Source organism: Schistocerca americana, chromosome 2, assembly GCF_021461395.2.
Source record: "Schistocerca americana isolate TAMUIC-IGC-003095 chromosome 2, iqSchAmer2.1, whole genome shotgun sequence".
In the NCBI taxonomy this organism is placed as follows: domain Eukaryota; kingdom Metazoa; phylum Arthropoda; class Insecta; order Orthoptera; family Acrididae; genus Schistocerca; species Schistocerca americana.
In genome coordinates, this window is record NC_060120.1 from 1,097,260,424 (window position 1) to 1,097,285,501 (window position 25,078).

The window sequence follows — 25,078 nt, forward strand, 5'->3', positions numbered from 1 at the left end:
TGTTGAACAATACGATGCACACAACTGACATACATCAGTGTACAAGATTATTTAGTTACATATACATCATGAAACTTCCTGGCAGATTAAAACTGTGTGCCCGACCGAGACTCGAACTCGGGACCTTTGCCTTTCGCGGGCAAGTGCTCTACCAACTGAGCTACCGAAGCACGACTCACGCCCGGTACTCACAGCTTTACTTCTGCCAGTACCTTGTCAGTACCGTGCTTCGGTAGCTCAGTTGGTAGAGCACTTGCCCGCGAAAGGCAAAGGTCCCGAGTTCGAGTCTCGGTCGGGCACACAGTTTTAATCTGCCAGGAAGTTTCATATACATCATGTTCTAATTTTCAACGTACACCAATATTGTACACTGTGGTGACAAAAGTCACAGGATAGCAATATGCGTCTACACAGTTGGCAGTAGTGTCATGTACATAAGGTGTAAATGGGCAGTGCACAGGTTGTGCTGTCATTTGTACTCGTGTGATTCGTGTGAAAAAGTTTCTGACACAATTATGGTTGCACGATGGGAATTAACACTTTGAATATGGAATGGTAGTCGAAGCTAGACTCGTAGGACATTCCATTCAGAAATCATTAGGGAATTCACTATTCCAATATCCACAGCGTCGAGAGTGAGCCGACAATACCAAATTTCAGGCACTACCTCTCACCATAGATAACTCAATTGCCAACGGCCTTCACTTAAAGACCAAGAGCAGTCCCATCTGCGTAGAGTCCTCAGTGCTAATAGTCATGCAACCCTGCATGAAATTAATGCAGAAATCAATGTGGGGTGTACAATTAACTTATCCCTTAGGTCAGTGTGGGAAAATTTGGTGTCCATGAACAATGGCAGCAGATGACTGACACAAGTACTGACAATTGCCTGCAGTGACTCTTGTGAACTTGTGACCATATCAGCTAGACTCTAGATGACAGGAAAACCATGGTGTTGTCAGATGAGTCACAATTTAAATTGCTAAGAGCTGATGGTAGTATTCAAGTGTGGTACAGATCCACAAGGCTGTGGACCCAGCTTGACAACAAGGCACAGTGCAAACTGCTCGTGGGTCCATACTAGTGTTGGCTGCATCTACATAGTATGGACTGAGTCCTCTGGTCCAATTGAACAGACCATTGACTAGAAGTGGCTATGTCTGCTACCTGGAGACCATTGCAGCCATTCTTGGACATCATATTCCCAAACATCAATAGAATTTTTAAGGATGGCATTGTGCCATGTCACTGGACTAGAATAGTTCACAATTTGTTTGAAGAATATTCTGGACAATTCATGTGAATGATATGGCCATCAAGATCACCCAACATGAATGCCATCAAACATTTATGGGTCATAATTGAGAAGTCAGTCCATGCACAAAATCCTGTGCCAATAACTCTTCGACAATTATGGACAGCTATAGAGGCAGCATGACTCAATATTTCTGCAGGGGACTCCCAAAAAACCTGTTAAATCCTTGCCACAGCAAGTTGCTCCACTGCACTGGGCAAAACGAGGTCCACTGTGATATTAATGGATATCCCATGACTTTTGTCACCTCAGTGTAAATTATATAGAAAGTTAATAATCAGGCTTAAACCAATATTAGCTCAACAAAATTTTATTAAATAACAAAATCATTTGTTCATAATGCAGAAGAACGTCTATTTAGTTGTTCTCAATATGAAGTGGATCAGTGTATTTCATACAAAAAGAAAAAGAAGCTTTAGCAGTAAAGTCACCACTATTGTAGGCGATCAAAATCTTAATTTATTTTTAATGAAAATTTACTTACTGTAACATTAATTGTTAAAAATGCTCATCTTCCAAAATTTAGTACTGAGGATCTCTACATTTTACAACACATGTTATTTAAAATAGATTTATGTCTTGTGCTGAGCATGTTGTCACACATAAATTCATTTCTAGAAGTTGCTATTCATTGTAAGCAAACAAAAGTTAATATTACAACAATATTGTTAATTAGCAATATTCATTTCTAGAAGTTTCTATTCATTGTAAGCAAACAAAAGTTAATATTACAACAATATTGTTAATTAGCAATGTAAGGGCTGGTATTAGGTCAACAAGAGGAGAGATACAGGGTGGTTGTTGCTTTGATGACAGCTGTTCAACAGTTGTATAGTATTTTGATTCTTGCAAGATGGTAAATAAACAAGAAGGGATAACACCTTTAAAGTTAATGCACTTAAATGTGGAATATCTCCGAAACAAACTAGACATACTACAAGTATTCATAGAGGAACCCTTGCCCCATGTACTAGCAATAACGGAACATGGGCTAAAATGCAGTGAAATAATATATTATAGATTAGAAGGTTACTTACTAGCAAATAGTTATTGTAGGCAAAACCATAAAGGTGGTGGCAGTTTATGTTAATAAGGATATAGAAGCTAAAAAAATTTCCTTTCTTGAACACCATACCAAAAAAGGATCAATTGAAATGACAGGTATTGTACTCCACAGTAATGATCTTAAGTTACCAAAGCATAAAGTGATTGGAGTATATAGGCCACCAAATGCTGATGTAATGCTGTTTATGGATAAACTTAGTAGTGTTGTTGGTCAGGACAGTTCTAATGACTATACTCAAATAGTATAGTAAACTTGAAACTCAGTGATGTACTGACCTCATACAATATTGTAAATGTAGTGAACTCTGACACCAGAGTAAAGGACACATGTTCCACAAGAATAGATTATGCTATAATCAACAAAGATGTTATAGATAAACAATAGAACAGTCTGGCAACATAAGCAATGCATCTTGGAAATTGATTGACAAATACCGAAAAGGTCCGAATAAGATGAACATGGAACCACTCAGCATAAGACATGATGGTAACATTATAAAAAACCCAGATACTATATGTAATATTTTTAATAACTACTACATTTCTGGTGAACAATCAACCCTTATTATAGATTCATAGGTAGAGACCCGATGCCATCTCACCCAGTGTACCGAATTTGAATTTGTGGAAGTGAATGACCAGGAGGTTCACAGAGCAATATACATGCTAAAGAAAAAATTTTCATCTGGATGGGATGGTGTATCCAGTGCTATTATTAAAGCGTGCTTAAAAGAAATCTCTAAACCTCTTACTCGCCTGATTAATTGCAGCATTAGAGAAAACACGTATCCAATGGTTCTTAAAAAGGAATATAGTGTATAAAAAGGGAAAATAAGGAAGATGTCTCCAACTATAGACCAATATCATTAATTCCCACTTTTAGTAAGATATTCGAAAGCATTATCCTTTCTCAGCTAAGTGCCTTTTTCACAAAACATAAACTGCTTGTAGATTCGCAGCATGGCTTCAGAAAAGAGCTAAGTACAACCACAGCAGTTACACAGTTCATCCATGACGTTTACTGCCTGTTGGACCAGAAGATGCAGACCACAGGTTTATTTTTGGACCTGACAAGAGCATTTGATATGGCAAACCATAGGGTACTTCTTAAAAAGCTAAAATCTTATAGTATTGGGGATCAAGCCATGAATCTTCCAACCAAATACCATCTGACTCGTAAGCAAAGCACTAAATTGCAAACTAGATAATAAAATCATGAACTCCCAGTCCATCAGTGAACCTGTATTACAAGGTGTAACAAATGGCTCAATCCTTGGACCCTTTCTCTTCCTTATATATATATTAATGACATTGCACAACCTATTAACTCCCATATTGTAAGCTATGCAGATGATACGTCAATCTTATTCTATGAGAGTTAATCTAATGAGCTAGAATCTCTTGCTACTAGTGGTGTAACAAAAGTAACAAAATACTTCAATGATCAGGAACTCAAGGTGAATGTCACCAAAACTCAACTACTGACATTTAAAACTGGCAGTTCTCACCACAACAATATGAATAGTGTGTGTAATATCCCAGCAACAGAAAATGGTAACTGTAAATTCCTGGGTGTGTATGATGATGAAATTTTGCGGTGGACATACCACATTAATTTTGTATGCGGAAAAGTCAGTAGTGCCATATATCTCCTCAGCCAGCTCGCAAAGATAGTTCCTAGCAAAGCACTGAAATTAGTATATTATGGAACACTTTACCCCTTTCTCAATTATGGAATTGAACTATGAGGCTGTGCAGCTGATTTACATTTAAAAAGAATACTACTACTGCAGAAAAGAGCAATAAGACATATACATGGGATGGGACATAGAGATTCATGTCGTGAAGTGTTTGTGCAGCACAAATATCTGACAATATATTCTCTGTACATCTTCAAAATAGTTGTATTTTTTATAAGTCAACCAACAGTAGCTATCAAAGGCAGTGACATACATGATCACAACACTAGAACAAAGCGTAACTATTTCCGTAACAAAACAATGTTAAAAACGACTGATAGAAGTCCATAAATCAATGGTTTGATTTGGTATAACAAGCTACCAAACGCTCTGAGAACGTACACGGGAAATGTTTTTAAAAAAAATTAAAATCTTTTCTAATAGAAAAATGTTTATATTCTTTCACTGAATTTTAAGATAGTGGTTGTAACATGAGGCATTAGCATATCAGCTGTAATATGATAAATGTAAAAAATAGACATAAGAAGCAACAGCTACAGAATATAGTGTATTTTATAAGTGTAAATATAACCATAGTATTAAGTACATTTGCAAAAGCCATAATTATGATGGCTTCATGCAAAGATAGTGTAAATAAGTAAATAAAATAAATAAAGTTGTTGTGTTGGATTTTTATTTCAAGGGGTAAAAACATAGAATTTGCATAATACTCCAGCACAATCCAAAAAGATACAAGCTCTGTATTCATGAAGCAAATGAGAGTGTTATAACAACTCAATTGGCAATCGCAGGCACTCCAACCCAGCGCGGTAAACATTAACACAACAGTGCATCAATTCCAAATATTTTAATATCTCTTACAGATAACTCTTTTATAATTAGAATACAATGCAATGCATGAAATGATATTGTAATTTACATAATATATGTGTGCTGGAAGTTAACAATATGAACAAACAAAACTGACAAAAAAGAACTGTTCAAATGCAAGTGACATGAGACTTTAGGAATCAGTGCATAAACTTTGTGTAGAACAGTAGAGTGAGGAAACATGTAGGAGAAAAAGTAACAGTTTATAATACTTAGGAAGATAACTGTGGTTCCTCGTCCTGATGTAGCAGGAGATGTTTCAATGCCTTGAGGTATGGAGAGAATTAGTAAGGCATCCTGAGGTTTGATGCTTCAACTAGTGCCAGTAACTCACAAATTAATATGCAGTGAATCCGTCATACATTGTGAAAAACCTTGCTTTGCTTCACTTTTTGCATCACGAGTTATGTTACCCACCATCTTGACCAGTAGTTTAAAAGATTTAAGCTGTTTCCATTCAGTTTCCATTTTCACATTCAAAGCTAGAAAACACTGTCATGTTTGTTAATTAAGTCAGACAGCACTTTCCTGATATATTCAATAGATTATTTCCTTTTGTTTGTACTTTTATTGAAACTGTTGTTGGGAAGATGGTTTCTTATTTTATTTATATTCTCAGTTATGGTTATGTATAAATTTTCTGTTTGACAAGAAAAGTTCCTAATTTCATTTTTTTTAAATTCTTTTCTTACAATATTTGTGTTACTTCTTTTATATATGACAGATCCAGCAACGAGTAGCCAAGTTATGATACCAATCGGAGGGACTCGGCATGGTGGCAACAGAATCTGGAGGAAGTGGTGTCACTACCTGCCCACATGTCAGAGCATTCACCAATGAACTGCAACTGGCTGCCCAAGCTGTATTTCTTGCTACGAGGAGACTGTCGGGATGTCAGTCATTGCCCACTATTTGCATAACATTGACCTATATCAGCCTACAAATCTGGATTTGCAAAGAACTGTGTAACATCAGTGTGGGCTCTCAATGTAAATTGCTTTTATTTCCCATTGCTAAGGTTCTCGCTAGCTTACATTTTGTGCACACACTTAGGCTTGTGGGGATTTCTCGTACACAACACACATATATGTGAGTTACAGACTAAATAAATTGTTGCTTTTGCCTGCCAAAACATTGGTGACGAGTATTATCGAACTTCTGTCTTGACACACAGGGCTGTCAAGCAAACTGCAACTAGTGGTAAAGAGTAGTGAGGTCACAGCTGTGTGATGCCTGCTAACAACCGCATATCTGTTGGACAATCTTCCTCCTTGTGCTGTTTCTGAAGAAAATACAAAAGAATGGGAGAATGGCTCTGCTCTTTATTTTTGTCTCAGTCATCCCCAGATATAAATTGTTTGTTGTGCAGGCTAAAACTACTATTAGATCTGAGCACATTGCATTTTTGGAAATCTACAAATTTATGTCAGCTTATCTCATGAAGAAGCTGCAGCAAGTTGTAACTTGGCTAGAATTCCCATAGTAGCGCAAACCGCAAAATCGGTCGCAGAGAGCTGGGGCTAATGATTTAAAAGGCAGAAGCAGCCAATGTCAGTTTGAGTGCACAATGCTGCAGTGAAAACGGTTTTGTGCCTGTTCAGTGATCTGTCACACTAGCATTATAGAGGTCTGAAACAGTGAAGCTAGATCTACATCACTCAAAGTGCCTAAGATGAAATCTGACATGCTAGCTTTGGCACATGCTCACAAAGTATTTGTAGCTGCAGACAGACAGGGCGAAGAACCACTGTAAGTAAACACCTGCTATTAGCTTCGTGTCAACAGCAGGAGCGCACCGTGAGGCAGACTTCCCTATCTATGGAAAGCTAGGATTAAACGATGGAAAATCCAGAATGGAATGTAACAATATTATGAAATGGAAAGTTGCTACTCACCGTACAGCGGAGATGCTAAGTCGCAGATAGGAACAACAAAAAGAGTTGCACACTTACAGCTTTCGGCCAATGGCCCTTGCCAAGAATAGAAACACACACACACACACACACACACACACACACACACACACACACACACACACACACACACACACACACACACACACTGAAACCACAATGCGAGCAGCAGCACAAGTGTGTGATGGGAATGGTGACTGGGTGGGGGTAAGGAGGAGGCTGGGGTGGGGAGGGGGACAGATAGTATGGGGGGGGGGGATGGTGGACAGTGAAATGCTGTAGGTTATGTGGAGGGCAGGGGAGAGTTGGGGGGGGGGGGGGGGGGAGAAGTAGTGGAAGAGAAGAGATATACGGAGAAAAAAATAAAAATAAAAAGACTGGGTGTGGTGATGGAATGACGGCTGTGTAATGCTGGAATGGGAGTATGGAAGGGGCTGGATGTGCGAGGGCAGTGATTAACGAAGATTGAGACCAGGAGGATTACAGGAACATATGATGTATTGCAGAGAAATTTTCCACCTGCACAGTTCAGAAAAGCTGGTGATGTTGGGAATGATCCATATGGCATACACTGAGAAGCAGTCATTGAAATGAAGGATATCATGTTTGGCAGCGTGTTCAGCAACAGGGTGGTCCACTTGTTTCTTGGTTACAGTTTGTTGGTGGCCATTCATGTGGACAGACAGCTTGTTGGTTGTCATGCCTACATAGAATGCAGCACAGTGGTTGCAGCTTAGCTTGTAGACAACATGACTGGTTTCACAGATAGCCCTGCCTTTGATGGGCTACGTGGTGTTAGTGACTGGACTGGAGTAGGTGGTGGTGCACAAAGTACACCACCAGTAGTGATTCAAAAAGAAATTGAAAGCTTGGCCTTTATGCTGATTTTAAAACTACCACCAAATCTCAGTCCACCGTGGATTCCTAATTGTCTGATTTGAGCAGCACCCTTTTGTGCTAATTTTCTTGACAATGTGATGGTCAGTGGAATTATGTGTCAAGTGCACTTCCAAAATCTATATGTATTTTTAGTACTCTGCAGCAGGTGTGACTGAAGTGCTATCAATAACTTGCCACAATCTAAAACACTGAAGGAACAACAAACTTTCTTACCAAATGTAAATTATTACTTGAGATTTATTCTAAATACTGCTGGCATAACATTTCCTTTAAATCAACTTTGCAACAAAGGAGCTAAATTTGTTTGGTTATGCAGTTGCAACCATATATTTAAACAGTTGAAATCAGCCTTAAAATGCGCCCCTCACTAGCCACTTGCTTATCATAGCGACGGACTCGGCATGGCAAGGGTGCATACCTCCTCATGAGAACTGCAAAGGAATATACTACACTACCACTTTTGTTTCTAAGAGTCATTCAGCAAACCAGAAAAACTATTGACAGATTGAGAAAGATGCTATCACCATGTATTTCCGGTATGGTAATTCCATAACCTTTTGTACGGTGCAAAGCTTAAAGCTTATGATTATTACAGGCCTCAACTCTTTATAGACTGTTAGGGCTGAAAGCCTGGCTTCCCAAATGAACAGCTGAAGGACTTCAATGTCTTCAAATATATAAACAATCCAATCTTGTATAAAACCATTACTAAGCACACAAATATCTACACTCTATCCTAACTACCAATGGGACTGAATTGGTTTTTGATGTCTACAACATCTCGTGCATCCACCTTGATGCTGATACAGCTTAGAATGTGAAAACTGTTCCCACTATGGCGTTGAAGATAGCTTTACTGACAGTACAGGATTTATTCTCAGAAAACATAATTTGCTGGGTTAGACACAGAATGCCATAAAAAATGCCAGCTCTTTGGGCATTGTTTTCACTGTGGCATCACGTCACAAAATTGCATGGCATTTTATTGTCAGGGCAGCGAACGTCGATCTATGGTACCGACCTCACTAGACTGACCAGCCTCGAAGATACTCCGCTGAGGCAATTTGGGAACCATCCACGTTGGTTGGGATGAGTTCTCTCTAGGTCTTGTCACCCCTGTAAATTATGACAGGTCAGCTGATGATCCCTTGAGGATACCTGCAGTTGTATTTACAACATCAGAGGTGGATGGACAACAGACTGTCTGTACTTGCATGTTTATGAAGTAGATGGAAGATAGGAACTGATGGACTAGGAACTCTATGGAGTTATGCAGCTCAGTCTGAATGGGAGGAATGGGGTTACGAGGAACTGATACTGCCCTAAGCCACATGTTGCCTGGAGTTAAGGAGCACTGTTATGTGGTGGAAGCCTTGCCCGCAGGGATAATGAGATCACAGATGGCCTGAGAAGAGGAGATTCTGGAAGAGAGAAATCACCTGGAATAACAAACAGTAGAGGACAGTTTTAGGGAACAGGAGAAAGGTCCCTTTCAAATAGGTGCTGGAGCAGTTCCATGCAGGATTCAATGCACTTTGTTAGTAGTGGGTTGGTACATGTTGATGAAAGTCTCACAAGTCCGTATCTAGAGACTCATTTAATGTATGGATTTTAACACCTTATACTAAATAAAAAGGAAAACAAAATCAGGATAAATTGAGAGAATTAAAGAGGGACCTTGAAATGAAAGGAAGCCTACTCTGAAAGATCAGCATCAATATTACAGTGCATTTATTCCCATGAGCAGCCAGCCAATTATTTCGAACAAGGCGCAGCTTTGAAATATCCTCAGGGGATTAGAAGATTCAGTCTGTCAGTATCTTTCGCTTACTTTTCAAAACTTTGTTGAACTTCTGTTGCATACTTTGTTGGGCTAAAACTCCTCAGAAAAACAGCTCTTGGACTGAGGTTATGACACTTTCTGCTCCATCATTCCATACAGATCAATTTCAATGGAATTTTGGAGAGTATGAAATAGTTATTATCAGACTGGAAATCAGAATCATGAAGCACGCTTCACTCAATAGCTAAAACAAGGCCCAGAAAAGTTGCATTTGTCGGCAAAGGATTAGCAATTAGATGTGCTCCGCTTTATTGATGTCAATAATCTAATGTATACAATCACATAAATAGATACTGTGCAAATTTGTTCCAGAATTATAAATATACCTTTCTTCTCCAGCACAACTTTACTTGAGAACTTAATTGCTTTTGCATAAATCCAAAAGACATTTTATGTGACCTCAATAAAATGATATTCATGGTGTGTTGATATGAGGGTAATCCCAAAAGTAAGGTCTCCTATTTTTTTTTATAAGAACATAGACCTGTTTATTTCTACAATGGTTTACATCGGTTTACAGCTTGAACATTTAGGTATTTTTTGACATAATCACCATTTCTGTCGACGCATTTTTGTAGATGCTGTGGCAGTTTTTGTATGCCCATGTCATACCGGCTCGCCGATATGCTATTCAGAAAGTTATGAACCTCTTCTTTCATCTTGTTGTCGGAGCTGAATCGCTTTCCGGCCAAATGTTCTTTTAACATAGGGAACAGGTGATAGTCACTGGGCACCAAGTCAGGACTATAGGGTACATGGGTGATTATGTTCCACTGAAACTGTTGCAGGAGAGTAACAGTTTGCCGAGCAATGTGTCGGCGAGCGTTGTCACGGAGAATGTGTACGCCCTTGCTCAACATTCCTCTTCTCCAGTTCTGAATTGCCCATTTGAATTTTTTCAGAGTCTCGCAGTACCTGTCAGCATTAATTGTGGTCCCAGAGATTCAGCTCCAATGATGAGGTAAAAGAAGTGGTTCATAACTTTCTGAACAGCATGACGGTGAGCTCGTATGACATGGGTATACAAAATCTGCCACAGCATCTACAAAAATGCATCGACAGAAATGGTGATTATGTCGAAAAATAGCTAAATGTTCAAGCTGTAAACTGATGTACGCCAATGTAGAAATAATCAGGTCTATGTACTTATAAAAAAATAGGAGACCTTCCTTTTGGGATTACCCTCATAATTATTACTTTACAAAAGTTAAAATGAAAATTCAGGTTAGTAGAATTTTTCTAAGTTTCTAAATTCAGTGACCTGAAGCTTACATTGTAAAAGATATGTGGAGCACTGGTGAACTAATATACCTGATTATAAGATGAGGTTTTCCCAACTTCATCATTTGAAAAATACAGGGTCATCTTGCATTCAGAGTTTAGACTATTGCTTCTGAGAGAAACATTTTTACATCATGTGATAGATTAATACATGGGCCATTTTACATTAATTTTCAGTTGAAACTTTGGCAGTTGAGGTCACATGCAGATTTATTTTGACAATTTCAGAAGGACTGGAGTGACAACAGTGACACCAGCATGGCCGAGAACTGGACAAATGCAGGGACAGGAGGGTGAGTAGGCAGTAGTTTTTATCATGCTGCCAACTGCAGGGACGTATACTGAATACTTCGGCTTTATATGAACATCTAAATCTTTTGAACAGCAGTCTGCCTATTCGCAGTCAAGCAGCTGACGTGAGTGGACCGCAGTTGGCATAGCTGCCCTAAGACATCTCTACGGAGTGGTCGCTAATAAGCTGTAACAGGGATAGCTGCCGGTGATGCTCTTCAGAGCACCGGGAACGAGTGCAAGCCACTTAATGCTTCCGAGCAAGAGCTTCAGCTCAATTCCTCACAGCCTCGGTTGCAAACCCCTCCTTGCAGGACTATCTCATTCTTTTTTACTGTTCTTCAGTGTCAGGGGCCCGTTCACATTGGATAACCCTGTGCACTGTAGGCCACTCTTGTCTTCATGCGCTCTCTTGCACTGTGCACTGCACTTCACGCAGATAGGCTCTAGGGACTCTCCTCTTCTGTAGGTACACAAAAATATTACACTCTCACCGAAAAAAAGAAAAAAAAAAAAAGAAAAGGTTGCCATTTTTCAAAACAAGGAAAATTGCTGTGAACCCCCCCCCCCCCCCCTCCCCCCAATAACCCGCGCAGCACAGTTGCAGCACAAGAGGTGGAATACTGGTTGTTCCCGCCAGAATCACCGTCCCACTCTCCATGTTCCAAGAGGCAGTTGCCTTGAGAGATCAGCAGATTACCGAGCAGCAATAACTGACTGAGCTGTTCATGGAGAGCGAACACACGCAAACACCGACGCACGCAACACACACACACAAGCGACTGCCGCAAACATGTTTGACGTGCCCTCTCTATCACCTCTGGCGATGCTCCGGCTCTGTCAGTGGGACTGAGCCGGAGCCAGCATCGACAGAGGATATAAACAACATGGAAGACGGACCGTGGCAGTAGCTCGGTCCATGACACAAACCCCGTAAAGACACACAAACAGGTGAGCCCACAAAGACTGTGTGTGTGTGTGTGTGTGTGTGTGTGTGTGTGTTGAGGCTTATGGGTGCTCAACGTCGAGGTCATCAGCGCCCTGACACACATTAAAGGGAACGAATGTGGACAGACCTAATAAAACTGAAACACACACACAAAGAAAGCAGGAAAAGAAGGAAAATGCTACATAAGAAAGTAGAATGTAAGGAAAGGGAAAATGTAGCAACAAGAATGCCACAGTAAATTGTCATTGGCTGGCCACTTACATAAAATATGGGAGAGCTCGCCACACAGTGAGCAAATTAAGATCCTCTCCCTAAAATATTTGTACAAACATTTGACATGGCACAGAACTTTAAAACTTTAACCACATTTGTCCGAGTGTTGCCTAAAAGAGATGGCAGGTCCGCTGGCAAGTCAGCCATGGCCTGCTGGTCAGAAAATAAAACGCAATCCAATAAAACGTGGCGCACAGTGACCTGGACGCCACAAGCACCAGACATTGGAGGGTCCTCCCGCCAGAGTAGGAAGCCATGTGTCATAGGGCTGTGGCCTATCCGAAGCCGAGTGAGGAGAACCTTGTCCCGTCGATGGGGCTGAAACGAAGTACACCACACACGCATTGTGGGCTTGAGTATATGGAGCTTATTGTCAGTCACTTCCAGCCATTCATCCACCGACTGACGCATGACTTGTGAGCTCAACAGCGAGGTGAGTGCATGCAGGGGTATAGCACACTGAGATACTTGTGGATCGAGGCACATCTCCTTGGCTGCGAGATCTGCCCTTTTATTCCCAGCAATGCCAACATGCCCCAGAACCCAGCAGAAAGCCACCACTTTCCCAATCGCTGTAGTTGGAGGAGGGCATCTTGGACGGTCTGGACTATTTCATCTACTGGATACAAACGTTGCAAAGAGTGAAGGGCACTTAGTGAAACAGAACAGACAAGCAATTTAGGACAGGAAGAATGTCTCATCTGCTACAGTGACCGCAAGATCGCAGACAATTCTGCATCAAAGACAGTAAAATTCTGAGGCAGTTGGACCTTGTGGACACGATCCCGAAAAACAACAGAGCAACCAACGGAATCCCCTTGTTTCGACCCATCCGTAAAAACAGCTACATAGTTGTGGTGCTCAGATAAAAGGGAAGAAAATGCTGCATTAAAAACGGTGGCAGGAGTGCAATCTCTCTTGTACTGCAATAAATCTAAAATCACTCTGGACCTCTTCAGTAACCAGGGTGGCAGGCAGTTAAAACCCAGGATTTGGGGTTGTACAGACTCCACACCGAGGGACTCTAGCACACGTTGCACACGGATCCCAAATGGCAACGTAGCCTGGGGACGGTGGGAAAAAAGGCGGTCCAGAGGTGGATGAGCAACAAGATGGTCAGCAGGTGAGGTGGGACCTGCAAAAAACTTACATGCCTGGCGCACAAGCAGGAGCTGCCGCCGGATGGTAAGTGGAGGTTCCGCAGCCTCAGCACAGAGGCTGGGTATGGGACTGGCCCGATAAGCATCCGTGGCCAGTCGAATCCCAGCATGGTGGACAGCGTCAAGGATCTGCAAATAAGACAGCCTTAGTGACCCGTACACTGTACACCCATAGTCCAGCCATGAATGCACAAAAGCTGGATAAAACTGAAGAAGACGCGCCCTGTCCGCTCCCCAAGACCTGTGGCTTAGGCACTTGAGGATGTTCAGTGCCTTCAAGGTTCTGGCTTTCAAGTCGCGTAGGTGTGGCAGCCATGACAACCTGGAATCAAAAATTAGGCCCAGAAACCGCACTGTGTCTCTAAAATGTAGGACAGTATCCCCCATATGCAAGGCAGGCAAAGTAAAAAGACGATGAGAACGATTAAAATGAACACAAACACACTTATCGGAAGAAAACTGAAAACCCGTCTATGCAGCCCACTCCTCTAACCACCGCACTGTTAGCTGCAACTGATGGCTCATGGTTGCAGCACTTGAGGAGGAACAGAAAACAACAAAGTCGTCCACAAATAAGGAGCAGTGTACTGGACTCCTCACTGTAGACGTTATACTGTTGATGGCCATGGCAAAGAGGGTAACGCTTTAAACACTGCCCTAGGGACACCGTTCTCTTGCTCAAAGCGATCAGACAGTGTGTTACCAACTCGGGTTCGAAAAAACCGCTGAGACAGGTAAGACCGAATGAAAATGGGGAGGCGGCCACAAAAGCCCCATTGATGCAGTTGTGCAAGAATACAGTGTCTCCAAGTAGTATCATATGCCTTACCGATATCAAAGAAGATACCAATACAGTGATGCTGACGGAGGAAAGCCTGCTGAATAGCTGCCTCTAGGAGGGTCAGGTTGTCGACCGTGGACCAAAATTTTCGGAATCCACACTGAAAGTGGCTAAGGAGCTGTCTGGTCTCTAACAGCCAGACCAGATGACGGTTAACCATCCATTCCACGGTCTTTCTGACACAGCTCGTCAAGGTGATACTCCGATAACTACTGGGACATATGCGGTCCTTTCCTGGTTTGAGGAGAGGAATGAGAATTGCTTCCCTCCACAAGGTGGGGAACACTCCTGTCTGCCATATGAGATTAAAACATTCGAGGAGGATTTCCTTTGACACTGCTGGCAGATGACAAAGCATGGAGTACCGGATGCGGTCATGACCTGGTGCAGTATCAGAAGTCTCAGTAAGTGCCGATTCAAGTTCCCACATGGACAAAGGGGAGTTGTAGGCCTCATAACTGTTCGACCGAAAGTCCAAGTTTGCTCTCTCGACAGACGCACGGTAGTGATGAAACGCTGGATCCTGATTTGCGGTAGCAGTACTTTGGGCAAAATGCTCTGCCAGCGACTGAGCAATGGCTCTGGGTGTCGTTTGGAGGCATCCCTGGTTCAGTACTGCAGCTACTGGTAGACGGCTGCGTTTACCAGAAATCCTCCGGATGGCTTCCCGTACTTTTGTGGAACAAGTGGAACAGTTGATGGAGTCCAGGAACTCCTGCCATAACCTTTTCTTGCTCTCTTTAATGACACGGCGTGCCCTGGCTCTCGCGATACGAAAGGCGGTAAAATTGGCTGCTGTTGGGCGGCATTTAAATCGTCGAAGAGCTGCACGCGTGTCCTGGATGTCTGAATGGTACTCTTCTGTCCACCAAGGCACAAGGCACCGCTTAAGAGGGCCAGAAGACTTTGGTATGGACAGGTCAGCAGCATGATGGATCACAAGTGTGATGTGATTCACCCATTCCTGTATGCTGGCATTCAAAGACAGCCAACCGACTGAACAGTGGCCAGTTAGCCCTGCCAATCATCCACGATGGCGGCCTCTACTCCAGCAATACACCATCCACGAGATGAATGCGGATGGGGAAGTGATTCCTGGAATGAAGGTCGTCAATGGCCTCCCAGTGAACAGAGTCGATGAGGGTTGGAGAGCAGAAAGATAGGTCAATGGCTGAGAATGACCCTGTAGCAGTACAGAAATGAGTCGGAGTACCTGTGTTGAGGATGCACAACACTTGACATGTTAGGAGGCTCTCCATAACTCGACCTCGAGTGCAAAGAGAAGTGGAGCCCCACAGGACATGATGGGCATTGAAGTCGCCCAGGAGGAGAAATGGGCAGGGGAGTTGTGTGATAAGATCTGTGAGAGCCTCTAAGTTCACTGCATGCAGAGGAGGTAAATAAAGGGAGCAAACGGTAAGCCTCCAACATGAATGAATTTCAACTGCAACTGCTTGCAGGTGAGTATCCATGGGGAGAGCAGAAGAGTGGTGGTCATTATTGACAAACACGGCGACTCCGCCTTTGGCCCTCTCCCCAGTCAGGTCATCCTTGCGATATAAAGTATAGCCCCTTAGTACAGGAGCATCAGATGGTTTTAAATGTGTTTCCTGTAAACACAAGCACAGGGGGCATTGTCGTGCTAGGAGGTTCAGCTCCTCCACATGTGCCCTGAATCCATTCATGTTCCACTGTATAATGGGAGCCATCTATCATTCTCACTTTCCGTTGGGGAGGAGAGCCCACAACAGGTGGAGGTTCAGTTTTGGGGTGAGATGATTGCCCCAGTCTGACATCAACCTCCATCGCCTCTGAAGAGGAGTCGAGAGAGACGTCAGTGAGAATGACATCAACTTCATCAGACTGTATAACTTCAGTTTCCTTCAGCAGGTGAGTCTTTACCTTTGGCTGTGGCTTAGATTTTTTGGCCTGAGGTGGCATTGGAGCCAAAACCTCAGAAGCAGTAGGGGGTGTAGCAGCACTGGGCAGTGCACAAGACTGGACCCGGGAAGTGGCAGGAAGGTCCATGATGTTAGTTACCATGGCCTGGTCAGAAGGCCGGGGGGTGGGGAGGGGGTGGATGGGAGGCGGGGGGAGGGAGGGGGAGCATCAGGCTTCACAGGAACGGCAGCAGCACACATACATTGACAAATGCAGGTGCTAGTGCTGACAGTAGCAACCTCTGTTTGTGTAGCGGCATCAGTTTTCAAGACTGGCTGTTTCAGAACGGAAGAGGAGGAGGCAGCGAACGTGGGTGGCTGCATGGACTTGTATATTTTCTTTGCCTCACCATACGGGATGCGTTTTGTGGAATTAAGTTCCTGGATCTTCCGTTCCTCAAGGAAAACTCTGCATTCCCTACTCCACACAGGGTGATCCCCAGAGCAGTTGACACACTTGGGAGGAGAGGAGCAACCAACTCCCTCATGGGCGGCTTTACCACATTTCCCGCAAGTGGCTTCCCCTTTACAGTCGAGAGTAGTGTGGCCAAAGTGTTGGCATTTAGAACACCGCATGGGGTTGGGATAATAAGGCCGTACACTGAGACGTAGGAAACCTGCCTTAACATGCTCTGGCAATTTGGTGCTGTTAAACGTAAGGATAAATGAGTCAGATTTCATGAGAGCACCATCCACCCATTTCATAATGTGTTGCATGTCGACATTTCCTTCCCGGGACCATTCAGACTTCAGTTCGTCTTGGGGAATGTCAACGAGATCTCTGCAAGTCACAACACCATTGCTGTAGTTCAAGGTGTTGTGAAATTCAGTCTCTATCGCAAACTCCCCAAGAAATTGTGCCTTCTGAAGGTTCTGGACTTGTTGGAAGCTAGATGTTTCAACCAGCAAGGTGCCATTTCGCAAGCGCTTTACAGACTTTAACGTGCCAGCTATACCTTCTAAGCCCTTCTGTATATAAAATGGCGAAACTTTTTCAAAACTCCCATCTTTTCTTTTAATTATGAGAAACACATTCTGTGAAGCAGCATGCGTTCTGTTACTACTACCTGAATCAGGAGGACTGGCTACACGAGCCCTCTTGTTAGATTGGGTGCTAGAACCTACCAGCGGCCCACCCTTTCCACTGGAAGGAGAAGCATAAAAGTTCGAGGGTTCCATCTTGGTCCCATGAGCAGCTAGGGAACTAGAAGTCCACCTAGACAGAGCCCCGCGTGCCTAGGTAAGCCTTATACAACTGAGGTGCGGCAGGTTCCCCAGAGGTTTCCTGCTAATGACTGTTCCACCTCAACAGCCATGCATCTCATCAGTGCACAGCACACCTTGAGATTGAGGGGTTGTTTATAAGAGGTTTATACCATCCTCGTCCCACAAACTCACGGGGCAACTACTGAGTGCTGCTGTCAACTCTGACAATGCAAAATAGCAACACCAGCGACACAGGGAATACCACAAACAACTCTATGACTGCAGCACACTCAGGCAGCTACACAGAATCCAAAAAAGTCCTCGGATGGCTTCACGCCAGTCATCGTACACAACAACAGAGACCTTAGTCTCTTAAACAAAGAGTTTAATAACAAGCACAACCCCACAACATACTACTCTAAACTCAATAGGGACCACACTGCACTGCACATGGTAAACAAGTCAGATTATACAAAACTGCTGGACTTTCTGAAAGAAAGAAAGGTAGAACATTACATGTAAGGACTGTATTGGAAAAGATACAGCAGTACATAATCAAGGGGGTAGACTCTCGACTCTGAGACAGTACACAAGGAACTGACTGCCCTTGAGTGGGAATGTATTCGTGTAAATCGAATAACACAATGAGACTGTCACATAACTACACGGTTGAGCTAGACGAACTGATGAAGACAAAATTATTTCTTCACACGTTCATCAATGTAGAGATTTACAATAGGCTGCGCACCCTCCAACATTGCCACAACTGTCAACGCTTTGCACATGCGGGTATCTGATACGGTCTCACTCCCCACTGCTGCAAATGTGCTGGTGGTTACACGACCCAACATTGCAAACTCCCCAACCCAGCACCACCCAAATATGCCAATTTTTGTGCATCACATCCAGCCAACTACAGGGGGTGCATTGCGTACAAGGAGGCTCTGAGGTGCAAAATAGCCAAACATGTAAAAACTACTGCCATCACAGCTCCGAAACCGACTCTGCACCCAGTAAGGAGTGAAATATCCTTTGCTGGAGTTGTAGCTGGTACCCCCAGCAGTGTGCGGTGGTCAGAGGAACCTTAGAACTGCACATACACACAACAAACATCCCCAGAAGAAGACATACAGCCAAGACATACAACAACCATCACCACACTGGCACTGGCTACATCACAAAACACAAATAACAACACCACCCTACCCCCAGGGATCACGGACTGCAGCCCACCACAGACCACGGAAGATTCACCTACAAAGGGGCACCCACAACGCTGGAGTTGGAGAAACAATCGAAACAGGGGAAACACCACCACAGCACACCACAACAAGTACACAGACAACAGGACACCAATATGCATGTACACAATTCAGACACCAACACAATGACCCACACAACACACCCACTCTCCACAGAGACCTCACAGGTGTCCGTAACTACTACGACTCAAACAGCTGACACACAAGCCAGTCCACACCAGATGCCAACACAAGTACCAGCGGCCACTGATACAACCAATACAGTGACATAACCAATAACCCACAGGCCGATAGTCCCAACATTAACTCAATGCTCCAAAGAATAATGGAGACATTTTTCCCCTGGCTCACAACATCCGAGGTAGTCATGACAATTATGGGGTGTGTCTCAAACTCTTTACACAGTTCATGTACGGCTCGCTCAACTGGACTCGCATAAAAACTAATTTCACACCGCTGTTTACACCAATGCATGGATAACACACCACACCAGCCCCGAAATGCAAACGCCAACACAAACTCACAGATCCTGTTTTGGAATGCCAATGGGATCACAAACAAAAGAGTCACAATACTTGCGTTCATGGAGCAAAAGGGTATCCAAATTGCCCTAGTTAACGAGACACTGCTTATGCCTCACAAACAGTTAAACATCTCACATTATTGTGTTTATCATACTGACTGAGCGGATGGCAAGAATGGGGTTGGCACAGCCATCATAATACACAAAGACATAGAACACACAAACATCGAGCTCCCTGCGCTTGAGAGACTAGAAGCCAAGGCCATCAGGGTGAAGTTAAATGGGGCAATTACCGCACTGGTATCACTGTACAACCCTCCTGAAAACATAGTAACATGCAGTATCAGCACAGTTCAACACAGCACCATGGTAATGGCAGCTCGAGATCTAAAAGAAAACTACCCTGACTGGAATTCACGAATATGTACCTCCAATGCAAGATCTGTACGAACATGCACTAGGCTGTACATTATACTCGGACCAGACATTCCCACATACATGCCTATGGAGGCCTGACTCAGACCAGATGTGTCAGACATAGTCCTCATCAAGGGCATCACATGCACACTCAACCTTATGGCTGAAAACGATCTGGACTCAGACCACTTGCTTGTAATACTACACACAGAACAAACACTGCAGGACACAGAACAATGCAGAATACTGAACTACAAGAACCATGCAGAATACTGAACTACAAGCACGTGAATTGGCATCTGTTAAAGGAAATGCTTGATGGTCGTATTCTGGACACCCAAAAAATTACCAACACGCAACAAATTAATGATGTGATGGAGGCTCTTACTACTGCTGTCCAAGACGTGATGACTGATGCTAGTCCACGTACAACACCAAAACAACACTGGACAGCCCTGTCCCAGGAAATCCTGGGCCTTATCTCAATGAGGAACCGCCTCAGGAGATACTGGCAGCATACAAGGTGCCTGTTCTATAAACTGCATGTCAATAGACTCCAGGATAATACAGGACAAAATTCAAACATTTCAAAATGAACAATGGGGGCAGAAACTCACAGGGATAGCTAGCCAAACACTTCACCATGGAGAAACATTACATTCTCACTCTACAAGGATCAGACGGACCAGCTTACTCTGTGAAGGAGAAGGCAGAGCTTATGGCCACAACACTTGCAGTGTCTTTTATGCCAAAATTGGCTCCTTGAAAAGGACCAGGAGGTTACACGACTTGTAGCCTACCCCTGATGTGACAAAATCAGACAAAAGATATTACTTGGGCTATCAAGCATAAAAATGCTAGGAAAGCCCCTGTGCTTCATATGCCACCTTAAAACGCCAAAACTTCCCTGACTTTTGGAAGGCGGTCAAGGTCCTGATGTTCAGGAAGCCACGGAAAGACCACTCCCTCCCACAACTGCCCATCAATCTGCTGTGCTCACTCAGCAAGATTGTTGAGAAGGCAATACTAAAATGCACCACTACGCACTGCATTGCCAATGACACCCTTAGACTGGAGGAATTTGGCTTTAGGAATCACCACTCAACAACATAACAACTTCTCCATGCAGCCGAACATATAACACATGGCTACAACACGAACAAAGTCACAGGGGCAGTGTTCCTGGACATTGATAAATCTTTTGTCCATTTCTGGCCCAACAGCCTTATATGCAAACTAAGTGATGCTGGTTTCCCCAGTGGACTCATATGTCTCATACACTCATATCTCATGAACAGATGTTTTAACACCGATCTGTAGGGTAAACAATCAACACAACATGGTATCCGAGTTGGAGTACCCCAGGGAAGCATCCTCGGGACCATCTTGTTCAACCTGTACATTAATGACTTTCCAGAAACACAGAACACGACGTTAGACATCTATACATATGACACAGTCATCTTTGCACAAAATTGGAAACTGTCAAACATAAATTCATGAATGCAGATGGCACTCAGAACTGCCGAGCCTTGGTGGGAACAATGGCGTATTACAGTAAACGTCGACAAGTGCAAAGCAGTTATGTTCACACACAGACCAAAGCTACTGTGCAAACATCAACACTGTCAACAGGTAACATTACATGCATGCCCAATAGGTTTCTGAGGGAAAGTCAGATATCTTGGTGCCTGGCTGGACTGGAAACTTACATGGGCGACCACACTGAATATGTTGCCAACAGAACACACGCAAGGCTCAAACAGCTCTACCCAATGCTCAACAGGGAAAGTACACGGAATAGGAGTGTGTCGAGGTCCACATACATTACACTGATTTGACCTCCATCCAATGATGTACGCAGCTTCCGTCTGGGGATATGCAGCTCCTACACAACTGCACCACCTGCATATCATACAGAACAAAGTGCTACACATCATTAGCAATGCTCCACACTACACACGCACTGTGGATCTTAAAAATGAATACTGCCTTGAAACAGTCAAGCAAGAATTAAAAAAAAAAAATGACGCACGACTATACAGGAACTCGGGACACTCGAACAATCCTTTCATCCTTATTCAGGGAAACTATTATCACAAACATGCGTGGAAGCATAAGCGGCCAATGACTCTACTAACTAGGGCATAACCACCTATGGCAAGCTAACATACACCCACAAGTGACAAAGTTAGCAAGCCCCTGCATATCAGCAATGTTGGCTGGTATGCCAGCTGCTATTAAAGCAGACCAACACTAAGGAAACCAACAAGCTCACACGGTGACACCCAAACAAACCACTAGCATTACCCTACACTGTGAATCCGATGTATGATCTATCGGACACAAAACAATGATGGATCTAACTGTTACAGGTATGCTGATGTGGACTGAGAAATCAACACCGGCACCCAGTGGCAGCCACCAAGTAACACCACCACACAACGAAATGGTATCGGCCTGCCTGATACCCACTATTAACAAAGCCTACTCTTGCATGACCTGCCACAGGCAGCAAGAAAACCGCAACTGCTCTTACAGCCCGACCCAACTATTGCAGAGGTTTTTTTCCATTTGGCTCTTGCCTTGGCACTTTTTTCCCTCTGCCCTTCAAACTGCTACCCTTTGTTCAACTTTCGACCCAATCTATCTCCAGATGAGTGCTTATTAATGGTTAACCTTAACCAGGCATACACAAACATTGCAGTATCCACATCCTGCGAGACCTCACTTTAGTGAATACTAACTATTATGCAGAGATGGCAGTAGACCTTTTATGTTGGCCATCATGTCAGTGTGGGCACACAGTCACTCTGTCAGAATTAAGTCAACTTCAGAAGTCTATATAGGAGCCAATGATGTACTTACATGTTTTGAGCAACAATGTTGTCTAAGCTCACCATGACATATGATGGGAATGAAAGGAGATGTGTCATCTGCTGGTTTTATACAGGCAATAAGAGAGCAGTTGACAGATGGCATGTTAGGAAGCAAGAAATGCAGGAATACTGTCACACACTCATCATACAGATGCAAAATCCAGTATGTATTCAGGAAAAACAGCTGTGTCCTTAGGTCCCAACGTAACCACAGCCTTAGAAATCATAAAATATTTGTAAGAAAGGCAAATATTTCTGACATCCAAGATTATAAATTTCACTGCTGCCCCTTATAGAAATACATTACCTCTCTTGTCACCTCTCATTGGTTAGGGGTTAGGTCAAGCTGTCATCCTAGATAGTGATAACAGTGAAGATGATGACTAAAAATGATGATACCACAGGGAATGGCATAGATGGAAAGCAAAAAAGGAAGTGAAAATAAAAATTAATGTAAACCATTTATTATAGTTTCTTATATTCCACTTGGCATAATCAAAATACAGGCAATCAATAAATGGTGTAAGTTTAGAACAGATAAAATGATACCTTTTTTAGGCAGATACTTAATTTCAATAAAATAGTTAGTAATTTTCATTAGTCTGAGTACATAAAAAATAAAATATGCCTCTTAAAAAAGGACATGGCAGGGGGAAGAGGGAGTTGATTGAGATTCAGGGTCATCTTTTACTCAGACAAATACAGTAATTAATCATCATACATAATAATATTATTTTGTCAGAATAAGTAGAATTTCATCTCCACGAGTTTCATATCATGTAATTAGTAAGGTGACAGTAAGCTTACCAATTGAAGGGTCAAGATCTTCACCAATATTTTCTAGTATTACTGGAGATCCAATCTGGATTGCCAATTCCAAAACACGCATGTAATTACTGTCTGAGAACTTTATGACACGAAGTCCATTTGCACGTTCCATATTCTTAACCCATTTGTTGGCTTGACCTACAGGGCAAATTGATTTTATTTGCATAGAGATATACATAATAAAATCACTAACACTTCAGTTAGGATATATGAATATAAAATGGTAATATAATTCAATTAAGTCTTTCATGAATGACATCAAGCAGGAGTAAATGTGTTACATAAAATTAGACTTTAATGTAATGCTAAGGGAGCTTAAATAGCATGATACAAAGAGCTTCAGAGCGAATAATTATAAAATGCAAAATTTAAAATATGTATAGTTAGTAAAGGGATGGACTTACAATACATAAAATAGTGCTTATCAAGTTTAGGAGTGAAAATAATAAAACTTGCAATACATAAGCGAAACAAGTGACAAATAACATCAAAGGGAAACAGAGACTGAGAGACAACCTTAAGTCAACAACTTAATAGATCCCTTCACATCTTTTATCACTATGCTTACTTTACTTGCAACCCAACTTTATTGTCCATCTTCTCTATCTCTATGTTTCATTGTTTCCCCTATTATTTATAATCAGATGTCTAGTGATTTTTGCTGTATAATGTGTTGACTAACAACCTTCCCCTTTTACATATTAAAGTTATGACTAACTTTTATCATATGTTCTGTCATGAACAATTTGAAAGTCACTTCAGAACCCTATGTTTCACTGACAAGCTTAGGGCAAGGATAATTGGTACTCACCATATAGAGGAGAAGTTGAGTTGCAGGAAGGCACAACAAAAAGACTGCTATACATTTGAGCTTTAGTCCAAAAGACCTTCTATAAGTAGAAATCACGAACAGATTCACACAAGAACAACACACATACATGACCAATGTCTCTGGCTGCTGAGGCCAGACTCATCATGGATTACCTGTTGTTTAATGGTTTACTGATACACAGGGTGTTTATAAATTAGTTACATAAAAGTAATTTTGTGAAAAAGATAAATAACTTACAGAAATTTTTGATACAGCAATGCAGTATGTCTTCAAGTTTCATTCACAAATGTTCAGTGTGGTTACCTTTTGTAACATAACAAATGTCCTGACTGTAATCAATTTCCTGCCAAATCATATGAAGTAAGTCTTGATATACATTGACCAACACGAAAAATCCAACGCTTCAATTTCTCAGACAAAAATTTATTTTAAACTTTTTATTTTAACTTCCAGTCATTTTTATGACAGCAATCTACTATTTTGTGGTAAAATATTGTCTTATTGTCACATCTAAGAGTCTAGGAAAAAAAAAGTGATTATAAAGAAATTAAGCAGGAGAAGCAGAAATAACACAATTGGATTCAAGTGTCATGCAAATTTTGAAGAATTTCATGAATGTAATGCACCTCTGTTTTGGTTCCTACACTTCACAGACCTCTCTGCATTTTCAGAAGCGCGTATAATTTCTCCTGGCACCCATCACATCACCCAACCTTTCAAGCATTCTCATGATTAATGATGCATTGTCCTCTTGAGGAATCACCTTCCTCTCTTTCAGGAGGGCCTTCCA

General features: G+C 42.4%; 1 protein-coding gene across 1 annotated transcript in view; it reads right to left on the reverse strand.

Moving 5' to 3' along the window:
- Positions 1-25,078, reverse strand: part of LOC124594696 (dynein axonemal heavy chain 3) — a 1,186,267-nt gene that overhangs the window by 282,339 nt on the left and 878,850 nt on the right. Inside the window, exon 50 of the mRNA XM_047133063.1 lies at positions 23,436-23,594. Within this exon, the coding sequence (XP_046989019.1) occupies positions 23,436-23,594 (159 nt within the window). The remainder of the gene's footprint in view (positions 1-23,435; positions 23,595-25,078) is intronic.